This window comes from Leuresthes tenuis, unplaced genomic scaffold (assembly GCF_036924035.1).
Source record: "Leuresthes tenuis unplaced genomic scaffold, fLeuTen1.0.hap1 SCAF_9, whole genome shotgun sequence".
NCBI classification, from domain to species: Eukaryota; Metazoa; Chordata; class Actinopteri; order Atheriniformes; family Atherinopsidae; genus Leuresthes; species Leuresthes tenuis.
Window position 1 is genome coordinate 3,222,947 of NW_027325363.1, and position 12,909 is coordinate 3,235,855.

The 12,909-nt window shown below is 41.5% G+C and overlaps 2 protein-coding genes across 2 annotated transcripts; both read left to right on the top strand.

Moving 5' to 3' along the window:
* Positions 1-1,643: 1,643 nt before the first annotated feature.
* LOC140313921 (galectin-9-like) lies at positions 1,644-8,159 on the top strand. The gene is made up of 8 exons (XM_072391910.1): positions 1,644-1,749; positions 3,767-3,855; positions 4,591-4,795; positions 5,065-5,184; positions 5,303-5,446; positions 5,796-5,884; positions 7,125-7,281; positions 7,965-8,159. The coding sequence occupies exons 1-8, from the start codon at positions 1,714-1,716 to the stop codon at positions 8,109-8,111; spliced, it is 987 nt and encodes a 328-aa protein (XP_072248011.1). The 5' UTR covers positions 1,644-1,713; the 3' UTR covers positions 8,112-8,159.
* Positions 8,160-9,902: 1,743 nt separating this feature from the next.
* exosc5 (exosome component 5) lies at positions 9,903-12,870 on the top strand. The gene is made up of 6 exons (XM_072391667.1): positions 9,903-10,028; positions 11,527-11,640; positions 11,998-12,119; positions 12,216-12,356; positions 12,488-12,577; positions 12,689-12,870. Exons 1-6 carry the CDS (start codon positions 9,929-9,931, stop codon positions 12,782-12,784), a joined length of 663 nt encoding a protein of 220 aa, XP_072247768.1. The 5' UTR covers positions 9,903-9,928; the 3' UTR covers positions 12,785-12,870.
* Positions 12,871-12,909: the final 39 nt, after the last annotated feature.

The following is a 12,909-nucleotide window of genomic DNA, read 5'->3' on the forward strand; positions in this document are numbered from 1 at the left end:
ATTATTCATGGATATTTTCAGCCCTTCCCACTTCAAATGTAACCGATACACATAAAATCTCCTCTGACACTCAGACACTTCCTTATTTTCATTGCATCATGTGATCACTTCATTCCTTTTGCACTGCTTGTGCAACACCTGATGACTGAATATCCAATCACAACATAGTTTTATACCAGAATGCAGAGTTTCATGTGACACCATGTTAACCGGGGCTGTAAAACCGAGCTCCAGCACCGAAGTCCAGCACAATGTTTGTAAATGCCTTCTGGATTGGGCTTTAGTGCATGTACTGTCCAAAGGGAAAGGCTCCTGTACATGAGATCGCTCTTTTATCAGCTGACGAGTTCCTGTTGTGAATGAAATGAAAGAAAGTGCTTTTGGGAAACCAATGAAAACACTCAAAACTCCCACATTTAAAAAAAAAAAGTCCCTGTAACAGCTGGCCCAGAGGTGGAGGAGTCTGTGGTAATTTCCTTCAGGTGTACGGCTTATTTACAGCCTTTCCGTGGATGAACAAGTTCTTAATTTTAATAGCGGGGTGGGATGTGGTTGAAATAACTGTTAAGGTAACTAGATTAGCACCTAATCTATGAAGTACAGCTCTGAACTGAACTCTCTCTATTCCCAGCCCTTATACACCGATAGCTACCAAGAACAATCCATAAGAATCAATTATTCAAACTATGAAGGTGATGTTTCTTTGCCCAATAACCCATCATTTATTCCAATTAGTCTGACACAGAAATATATAAAATACCTCAGTTCAAGGGTTCTGACAGCAACAGTTCTCCAGACTGTCTTTCAAAGTTTTTCTTTTTCACTTTCAGTCCATTCCCTCAGTTTACAGATAACAGACAACTTGGCAAAGAACCAGTTTCACGTAGTATCGTTAAAGGACAAGCAGCCAGTCACAAAGACACACGTTTCCTTCTTGTTTTTTTTTTTAGTTGCAGCTATCTTTGATGTTTAAATGTCACAGTTCGGCAAAATAGAATTTTTTTGCAGCAACAAGGTGAAAATTTGGCATATCTCAGCATTGGTGTGCAGCGTGTCCTAAAAAAATGAACAAAAAATGAAAATGAAGCAGATGAACAGCATCTGAAAGAACCACAACATTGCACACATGCATCTGGACCTTCATTTGATCCATCTGTTGGCCCAAGCCTCATCAGCATGGACTTTATTAGGACTAAGACAGCTCATACAAACGTTTGCATCTAATTCCCGTTTTCCTGAGAATGTATGATGAAATGAAGGGGGTTTGACACCGTTCTGATCTGGAGGTGGGTGGGTCATATCGACTTCCTCGTAAGAGCAAAACAGCAATTTATGAGTCCACGATTCATGAAAATTATGATTAAATATTACATTTTATTATTCCTGAAGATTTCTACGAGTTATGCCCCATAAATCTTCACTAATCTAACCATTGTTGATCGACTGTTTGGTCTTTTTGTACATGATGAAACACTTTATTCCACTCCGGTCCAGTAGGCTATAAGAGTTCAGTGTGATCCATTGACTGGTGATCATATGACCCATTATTTTTTCAAGTAAACGCTCTTTACCAGAAAATGTCCCGGGTTAAATACCGCCCACTGAAGGGAAATCGAAACCTAAGAGTGTATAAAGTGAGGTCCGTTTAAAAAAAGCCATTTTGTTGCAAAGCCCAGGATCCTTTCCTGACTCACAGCAAGCTGGCTCCTGACAATGGCTTTTAATATGCAGACACCTTTTTACAACCCAGTAAGTAACCCAAATGTGTGCGTTTTGAACCTGTTTCCGTGAGAAATGGAGCGGTGTGGCAGATAGGGGTGTGATCAGGGTTTGTAGGTCCTGATCAGGCTTTCTGAAGAGAAACTGAATCCGTTATCAGACAACCTTTTTCGCTCTGTCTTTATGATAATAAGTTGTTTTGGAAACGTGCCATTTTTATTGTTATATTGTGTGATTCTTGCTACTGGAAGTGTTCTAACCACAGACAGAAATGAGTTTGGCAGATGTCTGTGTGTGTCTATCTTTAACAGTCCTGTATACATAAAGACTGAACCCATGTTGAACCACCAAATAACATCAAACATGTTAGAAATCACTCAAACCTTTTGAACGCACAAATACTGTTAAACTCGTCTTAACTGGATAAGTAGGCTGAGAAATCAGTGGCAACAGGTCTGCAGATGGTCCAGAACGCGGCGGCGCGTCTTGGATCAGCCTAAAAGAACACGTCCCCCTCTGTTCATTGAGCTCCTCTGGCTGCTCTGAGCCGTCTGCATCAGATTCAAGTCCCTGATGTTAGCTACAAAGAGCTTAATGGAACGGCTCCATCTACTTGAATGCTCTTGCAAAGGCAACTCGGTCCCTCCGTTCCTCCGTTAGCACTTACCTTGTACTTCCCTACCCCCTCTATCTCTGCACTTTATCTTTCTGCACCTCCTTCTATGCCTGCACCCTATCTCTACTCTGTCCCCTCTGACAGAGTCGGACTCCTGGGTTCCTTCTATGGAGCTTATTGTTAGCTTTTTATAAAGCTGTTATATCTTCATTTGTAAGTCGCTTTGGATAAAAGCGTCTGATAAATACAGAAACATAAGTTATTCTAACATGGCTTTATTTGTATGGATGAGCAATACTGTGCAAAGGTCTTGAGCCTTCATTCAGTTCTACAGATATTGCCTGGAAATCAGGAAATCCATGTAAACGTAAATGTAAATACAGAATATAAGGCAGAAACAGAGTTTTTTATCAGTTCTGAGCAGCTTTAAAGTGAACATCTGGTCAGAGCTCCTTTATCCTCCCACACAGCCTGAACCCTCTGAGACAAGCTTTCTGTCATATCTTTAAGGAGTCTTCAGGAATAGTTCTCCAGGCTTCTTGAAGGACATCCCAAAGCTCTTCTTTGGATGTGGGCTGCCTTTTGTTCCGTTCTCTGTCAGATGATCCCACACTGCTTCAATAATGTTGAGGTCCGGGCTCTGGGGAGGATTCATCCCTCCATAAGACCTGTTGCCACTGATTTTCAGTCCACTTCTTGTGTCATTTGGCACAGCTCAGCCTTTTCTCCCTGTTTCCCTTCCTTAAGAACGGCTTCTTGACAGCCACCCTTCCATGGAGCCCATTTCTGATGAGGCTTGGGCCAACAGTAGATGGATCAGCTGAAGGATGTGTCTTTGTGACGGGCTGCTAGTAACGAAATGCCTAAAAGATACAATTTAAAACTGAGTTGTCTGTTATGTGTGGAAGCGGCACTGGTTCATCCCTTGAGTTAGGTGCCTTGTTTATTCTTAAACGACTGAAAATATGTTGAATTTGGGAAGAAAAGCTGAATAAAGAATGTGTCTCAGTATGAATAGTGCACAACTTCAAAAGCAGCCAAAGTCTTGCAGCAGAACACAACAAAGCCAAGAGGTCAACAAATATTCAAAGTATTTGCTGCTGTCACAGTTTCACCGTGTGTGAAGTATTTTAATAAGATTAATATTTAACTTTTTATCTGTTGTCTGCAAAGTTACCCAGCCTACAGTTTGCTGTCAGATGACACTAACTACTCGTTAAAAGCAGTTCCTCTGTCTTTCAAAACGATTGTTTTAATGAAACAAGCCCTTGTGGTCTGGTGACTGAGATGGGAAGGATGCCAGCGTTTTATCAAGTTTCTGTTTCACAGCAGCCAGAGTTGAGCTGGTGCTGACTGCCAGACGTTTAGCAGTAATTTATTCCTCTTTGCTGCATGAAAAGCTGTTAATATGTCGAGCCCTGTCCACTCTAGAGAATCCCTTTCACTGGATCCATCCAAGGTGGCCTGCAGGAGGGAAAATCAATCGTCATCAGTGGGCGAGTTCTGCCTGGAGCTGACAGGTAATTTTTATCTCACAGAAACAAAAATGGCTGACTGAACAAGAATTGCTCTGCTTCACTTGTTGTCTCCACATCATCTAAAAAGTGTACTGGACCACTGAATAACACAGAAAACACTTACATTGTAGGAGACATTTTATTTGTTAATAATAAACCTCTCGGTTTTCCTCTTTTCCATTTAAACTCGTACCAAATCCAGCTGATCCTAACAACTCTGGATGAAAATGGCATCATGTGCAGAAGATGAAACACTGACTTCTCCTCTCAGGAGCTTTCATTTCATTGTTTTAGAAACCATGCAGACCTGCTGCATGCTTTTGCTTGTTTTTATTCACTTTGAATTCATTTTAATTATTTTATTTCTTTCTATTTATATTCTTTTACATATTTTTAAAGCTTTTATTTTATATAAAGTACTTTGAATGGTTTTGTACATGAAATGTGCTGCAAATAACTTTGACTTTGACTTTACTTTTCAAGCCTGAGGCAATATGAGTGCAACGTGTCAGATTTTCCTCATTTGTCTGCGTTAAAAACGCTGTTGGAGGCTTGTTGAAAAGATTTAAAACATGATTTTCAGCGGACTGGAGGACAGAAGTTGTCACCTTTTAATTGTCCAGAAAACTTTCAGAATATTTCTCACACAAAGTCTTAGGTTAGGGCATCTTAAGAGGGTTATTTTCTAAGTTCTGAAAAATGAATTTAAGCCAAATCCTGTCTTCTACTTTCCTCCAGGTTCCATGTGAATCTGCAGTGTGGTTCTTCGGCCGGAGCGGACATCGCGCTCCACATCAACCCACGTTACGAAGGTCAGGCCTTCGTGGTCACCAACACCCTCCAGCATGGCAGCTGGGGAAGTGAGGAGAGGAAGTACAGCTCACTTTTTCCTGCTGGCTCCCCCTTCAGCTTGATGATCACCGTCTCCCGTGATTCCTATCAGGTGTGTTGGATCACAAAGCTGCTCTGCTCAGTTAACTCGTTACTTATTTCATGCAAAACCGTTCAAAATGAAGCATTCATTCATTCACGCTGACAGAGTCCATCTATTCATGGAATTACTTCTGTGCAGCTTCTTTTTCTTCCATCAGTGAAAAAAAAGCATGTTTTTGGTTTCGTATGATTTCCTTGAAATGTTCCTTTTTGGCCATAAGTATCCTTGTCATTTAGAAAAAGAGCCGCAGATATGACGCCGTGTTTTCCCCTTTCTAGTTGAACGTAAATGGCTCCCACTTCATGGACTACAGGCACCGCATCCCATTCCAGCAGGTCGACACCATCTCTGCTGGTGGGAAACTGGAGATTTCCTCCATTGTGTTCCAGAACCCTGCGGTGAGGACGCCAAAAACAAAATCCTGCAGGCTGCATCTTGCCTTGTACGTCTCTGTGTTTGAAACAGTCTCTAACCATGTAGATAAAACAAGCACGTATGATTTATCTTTCTGTTTAGTTCCCCGCCCAGCCAGCATTTCCTGCTCATCCAGGGTTTGCTCCCCAGTTTGCTTTCCCCACCCAGGCTGCCTTCCCTTCTTTTCCAGGGTTCCCCTCTCAGCCTGCCTTCCCAGGGCAGCCTGCGTTTCCTCCTCAAATGCCTGTAAGTAAAAGTCCTTTTCTTTTAATTTTCAGCTCTTTCAGGAAGACAATAAAGTAAATTCAAGGGGAAAATTGATTTTGGTTTTACAAGCAAAAACTATTACTTTTCAACTGTAAAACAGCTCAGTTAATGAAACCATCTGAAATATAATGTATTGATTTGTTTTCTTGGGTTTAACACTTCTTATCTAGAATTTGAAGGGGTGAAAATCAGCACTTTGCCACATGTAGCTGTATATTTTCTTCTTTATCTCATGCCTCTGCTCAAATGATGTGATAGTGACAGTAAACTGGCAGTTAAAGATGCCCTTATATGTATTTATGTGTTTTTCTTTTCCATATCTGCACAGACTATACCGTACAGGAACTTCATTAGTGGTGGGCTCAATTCCGGCCGGATCATCACGATCCAGGGGACTGTAAACCCCAACGCCACCAGGTATGACTCAATAAAATGTTCTTGCCAGATTGTACTTTGAAACCAACATTGTTGAAATATAAATTAAAAAAATAACCGTACATCTGAAAACTGAGAGAGTGGGTTTAGAATTAAGCAACATATTCTGGCTCAGTTTAGCAGAAACACTTCCTGTATTAATAAAGGTTTTATTGTGCACACCTGAAAGTGCTGAATGTCCCTATAATGAAATTGGTTTTGTGGCTTCTGTCAATACAACAGTGATTTCTGTGAGAAGAGACAGTTTTCTCTGAGTAGCTGCAGGGATCATGACACATCGTTTCAGTTTGGTACGCTTAAGTTCCTGCTGAGGTTTAAATGCAGTATGCCAACAGTTCATGCAGCTTCCTCATGCAGACATTTCAGTTTCTGCACTGTGAGAACTGACTCTGGTAACCTCATACTGACTGATCACCAGATGGCATGAAGTGTCCCACTTCCCCATTTCTGTATCTGTCTGTGTCATAAAGGAAGTTTAATCTGCTTCATGAGGTTTCAGGGAATATTTGCTGTATGACATTATTTTTCTTCAATGGATGCTGAATCTGGTTTATATATATCTATGTTCTGTGTACCTTTTCTGTCTCTTATTATATAAGCAGGTATCGCACTACTCTGTACACCTGCATTTTATCTCTACCTCTAACAGAGTCTGAGTGTTTTTTCCTTCTATGTAGCTTATTGTTAGCTTTGATGTTAGCTGTAATGTTATATCTTCATTTGTAAGTCGCTTTGGATAAAAGTATCTGCTAAATGCATAAACATAAGCAAGTGTTCATCAGGTTGGAAAGGAGTTGGATACACACATTTGTTGCATTTGATCATGAGTGTAAGTGCCAGTTAAGCATTAATAATTTAAGTTAAAAACAGTTAAATATTAATTATGATTTCATTGTAATTCTATAGGTTTAGAGTATGTTGGTTTAAAATACACAATTAGTAATGTGTAAAAGGTTAAAAAATGTTTCTATGCTCTAATTTCTATGATGCGACGTCATTATATAACGTTAACTGCGGTAGGCTAATTGACTGTGTGTACTTGAGTTTTTTGAGTCAGAACATGGTGGAAGCAACACCTTATAGTCTGCTTTGTTGTTTTTAAGTAAACATTTTAAAAGACTAAGAAGTTGTCATCTCTCGTGTGGAAAAAGAGATGGTACAGAAAAGAAGAAATAAAGGAGTTTCACCACAATGAGCTAAGCAGTCTTTTCTGTCTCACCAGGTTTAATGTGAATCTTTGCTACCAGTCTGGCATTGCTCTGCATTACAATCCCCGTTTCAACGAGAACTGTGTGGTGAGGAACACCAAGCAGTGGGACCAGTGGGGCTCTGAGGAACGGGGCGGGGGCATGCCTTTCCGGCGGGGAAACGCTTTCACGGTATGCCACCAAACTAAAAACACCGCGCTGCCACCATACACTGACCTAAAACCTGTACTATGAAGCAGGTTTAGCAGCTTGGCGAAGTAACTTTCAGGTTGGGTCACTTCTCTCTGAGTTTTATCTGCATGGCAACTTATGCTGGAAGCTTAACCCGCTCTGGAGCTGGTTAGGTATAAAGATGGGAGATTACACCTGTGCCTTAGTAATGAATGATTACTCATGTTTGTATGACATGGCAGTTCCATTGATCAGCTTATTACTTTATTTATTCTCGTTGTCAGCCACCAACTATGTGAAAAAGGATGCAGACTGTAATCATTCTCTTTTCCTCCTTTTGTTATATTTACTTCCTGGTTTGGCTGCAGCAGTTGGTGTTTTTTTTTAGCCTGCTGTGTTCAGTCAGCTGCTCCCCACTCCAACCATTTTACATGTTTCTAGAGCCAGAGACCTCGATCAGCTTCCTGAGATCTCCATTGTCAGGGTCAGTTTAAGCCAAGTCACCAGTAAAATATCCTAAATATGTTGAATCTGCTTCGAAGAACAGGCCCCGGATCAGAGGGAGTTGTCTGCTTCTCACTGAAGGCACCGCAGCCTCAGCTGCCTGAAATGCTTTTTCTGTACTTCCTGATCTGATTTTTATGACTTAAGCTGCTTTGAACGATGACTTTTATTTCTTTCAGCTGACCATCTGTTGTGAGAAGCATGCCTTCCGGATCGTGGTGAATGGGACGAACGCACACGTCTATAAACACCGCTTCCAGCCTCTCCAGCAAATAACGAACATGGAGATTGATGGTGAAATCAGCCTGACGTCTGTGACTGTGTAGAGACCCGGGACCTGTGTCTGGTCATGACATCCTGGTTTCCCCAACAGAACACACTTATGTACTAAAGTATACATCGTTGCTGATTGATCGATCGGGTCATGGCATCGTTTCTCTGGTATAAAGGGTATAAATGGGTTTGAAGGCCTGAGATGGGCCACCAACAACTGCCAGTTCATTTTTGTAAGTTTTCAAAAGCAAAACTAATTTGTTAAAACTAACTAAAAAGGTTTTAGTAAGAAATGCAGCAAAGTCTTTTAAAAAAAAAAAAAATCCCCAAGAAGCAAAAAAGGTTTATTTAGAAAGAAGTCGTATGTTATTGATAAGCTGGAGATGTTGACTCCGTCTCTTCTGACTTTATTTAGCTGCATTTTAATCAGAGTAAAACACCAAAAACATAAAAGATAAAGTGAAAATATATGGATATAACCTTGATTTTATTACACATCCATTGCTTGTATTATGTGTGGTGTTGTACATATATAGCCTGCGTATTCATACAAAACACAATTTAAATTTTTATTAGACTGTGCTTTGCATCTCTGAAACGTAATTGTTCTTAAAGGCAAAAACCCACCAACTGAAACTTCACGCTGGGTTCTGATGATGGTCTGTGTGCATGTTACCCATGTTATGTTGAATGGTCAGTTTATAATGTAAGGGAATGCAAAAATATGCAAATATCCTCACTGGAATATGCAAACATTAATACTTTTTCCATTAAAAATAATGATGTCATGTATTGATCGACTGTTTCCTTCTTCACTAGTGAAGCAAATCTGAGGAGATATTTGGTAAAGTTCCAAAGAAGCAATGTGGATCAGACACATTTTAAATAACCAGTTTATTGAGAATAAGCTGGGCTGTGGAGATAGGCTACATTTTGAGTGGTGGTAATTCAGTAGAAGAAGTAGTTACCGTAACTGGAAGCAAGCCTCCAGGAGGAAAACAACGGTGGTGGACATCCCCAAGAGACATCTTCTGCAGGATTTACTTTAATCTCTGGGATATTATATCTGGAAAGATGCTGGTTGGTCTCATTATTTATTGCTGGCTCAGACCAGAAACTATAAATCTTTTGGGTCCTGTGAGTTGGGGTCTTTATGAATAGACTTTGCTTCCCTGAGATTCATATCTGACAAATTTGGAAGCTGGTTCTGCTCCTCGGACTCTTGATTCTTTGAGCCCATCCTGACCAGTTTTTGCTGGTCCCTGCTGTGCTACTGGGAGAAGCTGTTGCCATATGGGAGGTGTGGTCTACAAAAATGTTTCTGTAAGTGTCAAAGTAACATACATGTGAATGTCAGGATGTATTGTGGCGAGGTGAGCATGTCCAGACTTTACCTAAAAGTAGTTTTAATTTTAGGGTCGATTGGAGAATGGAACTACATTGTAGCTTCTAACTTTTTAAAATTATTGTAGCGGTTACATGCATGAAGTTAGGTATGTCTAACTCACCTGTAAATTTCAGTCTTAAACCAGTTTTGGGAGGTGCATTGCTCCTGGAAATAGGGAGGAATAGGAAATAGACTTTTTCACTCTGCTGTACTTTTACAGTCTTCATTGTGTGACTCTATTCAAACAGTTTATATGAACCCTAAATACTTAACTGACTTCCTTTCCAAAGACACTACTTTTGTTTCCGTAATTATGACTGATACTTTTCTCTTGTAAAGCCCCGGAGAATGTTTCATATTTCCTGTTCAGAATCACTGTGTTTGCTGCCACCTGCTGGTCAGTTCCCATAACTACACCTTGTTAAAGTACATATGATGTCGTCATCAGCCTGCGACAGCCTTCTTCTCCACACTGAAGGCAACATGATGGAAATCTCAAGTACTTCAAACATTTCTCTGAGAGAGTTTGGCTGCGAGCAGAGCTTACTGTCTCGACCCGATGGCTCTGCGTCTTTCGTGCAAGGTGAAACTAGCACCACGAACACTCTGATTTGGGTTAATGTTTTACTTTTGCTCTCATTTTGACTCAAGCCACACGACGCATCCTTCATATCAATCCGCTCGGCAAGTTGCATTTTTACTTTGTAAAGTTGTGTTAATTTTAAGAAAACACGTAAAGTTAAATTTTTTCAAACGTTGGATGTTTGGTTCCTAAATGATCTGCGGGTTTCAGTTCATGATAACCAACATACATGATGCATTTTCTCTTAGTGACACACAAATATCGTAAAGGTGTAAAACTCTTTTTAACGGGTGATGTAAAATGTCAAATACCACAGCATTTCAGTCAGGCTGAGGTCTGGACTCTGACTGGACCATTGCAACACCTTGATTCTTTTCTTTTTCCCACATTCTGCTGTAGATCTGCTGCTGTGTTTGGGATCTTTGTCCTGTTGATGAGCCAGTTTCAGCCCAGCTTTAGCTGTGGGACAGATGGCCTCACATCTGACTCTAGAACAGTCCTGGTCCTCAAGGCACACCACCCTGCATGTTTTCCATGTTTCCCTGCTCCAGCACACCTGATTCAAATGAATGGGTCGTCCTCAGCCTTCTGCAGAGCTTAAAGACCTGACACATTCATTTGAATCGGGTGTGCTGGAGCAGGGAAACATGGAAAATATGCAGGGTGGTGTGCCTTGAGGACCAGGATTGGGAAACATTGCTCTAGAATACTATCCAGAGGAGTTCATGGTGGACTCAATGCCTGCAAGGTGCCCAGGTCCTGTGGCTGCAGAACCAGCCCAGATCATCAGCCCTCCACCACCGTGCTTGACAGCTGGTATGAGGTGTTTGTGCTGATATGCTGTGTTTGGTTTCCTCCAAACGTGCTGCTGTGCATTAGGACCAAACATCTCCACTTTGCTCTGGTCTGTCCAAAGGACATTGTTCCAGAAGTCTTGAGCTTTGTTCAGATGCAGCTTTGCAAACCTAAGCTGTGCTGCCATGTTCTTTTTAGAGAGAAGAGGCTTTCTCCTGCAGCCCTTCCAAACAAGCCATCCTTGTTCAGTCTTTTTCTAACTGTGCTGCCATGACCTTTAACCTTTACCATGCTAACTGAGGCCTGTAGAGTCTGAGATGTAGCTCTGGGCTTTTTCACCTTGGGGTGAACTTGCTGGGACGTCCACTCCTGGGAAGATTGACAGCTGTCCTGAATGTTTTCCACTTGTGAATAATCTTTCTCTCTGTAGAATGATGGACTCCAGATAGTCTGGAAATGGCCTTATAACCCTTCCCAGACTGATGGGCAGCAACAGCTGCTTCTCTAAGATCATTGCTGATGTCTTTCCTCCTTGGCATCGTGTTAAAACACACCTGAAAACTGACAGAACTTCTGCTCACACTGACTGATGATCAGTTAATCAGAGCATTGATCAGCAGCACCAGACTGCTACATGATCCCTTATTTCCTCTGTAAGCAGTAAAAAAAACATATTTTCTGTGTATTTTGTTCTTCTATGAAGGAGATTCGAGTGTGATGGCCGGAGTTTATGGACCTGCTGAGGTTAAAGTCAGCAAGGAAATCTATGATCGGGCAACCCTGGAGGTGTTGGTTCAACCCAAAGTGGGACAGGCGAGTAAGTAAAAGAGCTATTTGTTTTCAAGAATCTCTGAATGTAATTTATTGAAAGTTTAACATAATGAAAGCAGCTTAAATCCTCACGTTATATGGAGAAAACTGCAGACATGAGTGCACTTCTTTATCATCTTTTGGAAAAAGCAGCAGCTCTAAGCCGTTCAGTTATTTAATCTTTTGTGAAATTAAGCAGTTTCAACTTGCTGTGTTAAAGAAACTCGCCCAAAGTCAGACCTGAGAAGAGCAAAAGTCATTACTGAGATTAGAAGCTGCAGTACCACAACCCACCACAGGGTGGAGGAAGTGAGCCATTTGCTTCCCGCTCTGCATCAGGTATCTCAACATGTTGGTTTTCTAGGTGTGAGGGAGCGATCACAAGAGCAGTACCTGCGAGAAACCTGTGAAGCATCTCTGCTCCTGTCCCTTCATCCTCGCTCTTCGCTCACTCTCATTCTGCAGGTGATACATGACGATGGTTCGGTATCCTTCACTTAAACTGTGGCTGGGAGTTAAATCTGCAGCTAGGACATAGGAATGTGTTTTTCTGGCGAGTGTTCTTCCTTACCTGCCCCTCAGCTCCTGTCCTGCTGCTTGAATGCAGCCTGTATGGCTCTTATGGATGCCGGGTTGCCCATGAGTTGCCTCTTCTGCGGAGTAACCTGTGCCATCAGTACCGATGGACAAATCATCACAGACCCTACTGCAGCTCAGGAAAAGGTACATCTGAGGCTTAACAAAGCATGTGGATATAAAAAACCCAACCTTTTGTCGAGTGATCAGTGTATTTACATGTTCCCTCAATAAAGTCAGTATTCACTCCATCCCTGTCTGGTTTTCACACTCAAAAGGAAAGCAGAGCTTTGATGACCTTCGCCATCGACAGCACAGAACGCCGAGTAATGATGTCATCGACCAGAGGATCTTTTTCAGTTCACGAGGTCAGTCGGTTAATTAGCTTTGTTTGGAGTGCGGCTGTGTTATTTTTTTGTGTTATTACTGCGTCTGAATCGTCAGATTTTTGCAGACTTTTGTTCTTTCTTCCCCCACAGCTGCAGCAGTGTGTGGCACTCAGTCAGAAAGCATCAGAGAAGATCTTCCAGTTCTACAGAGACTCAGTGAGACGGCGATACTCCAAAACCCTCTGATGGGAGAAGCAGCTCTCCTGTTTTACTTTTTCTTTTGCAGGCCATTTAAATGTAAATGATGATGTTGTAATAAAGATATGTGGAAATGAGATGGCTTCCACGTGAAAAGGAAAAGAGGAAAGATG

Excerpts from the sequence above, each read along its gene's own strand:
- LOC140313921 (XM_072391910.1), top strand. The coding sequence starts at position 1,714 with ATGGCTTTTAATATGCAGACACCTTTTTACAACCCA. Across the intron at positions 1,750-3,766 it reads AGACACCTTTTTACAACCCA|AGAATCCCTTTCACTGGATC; the intron begins GTAAGTAACCCA and ends TGTCCACTCTAG. Across the intron at positions 5,185-5,302 it reads TTGTGTTCCAGAACCCTGCG|TTCCCCGCCCAGCCAGCATT; the intron begins GTGAGGACGCCA and ends CTTTCTGTTTAG.
- exosc5 (XM_072391667.1), top strand. The coding sequence starts at position 9,929 with ATGATGGAAATCTCAAGTACTTCAAACATTTCTCTGAGAGAGTTTGGC. Across the intron at positions 10,029-11,526 it reads CTCTGCGTCTTTCGTGCAAG|GAGATTCGAGTGTGATGGCC; the intron begins GTGAAACTAGCA and ends TCTTCTATGAAG. Across the intron at positions 12,578-12,688 it reads GATCTTTTTCAGTTCACGAG|CTGCAGCAGTGTGTGGCACT; the intron begins GTCAGTCGGTTA and ends CTTCCCCCACAG.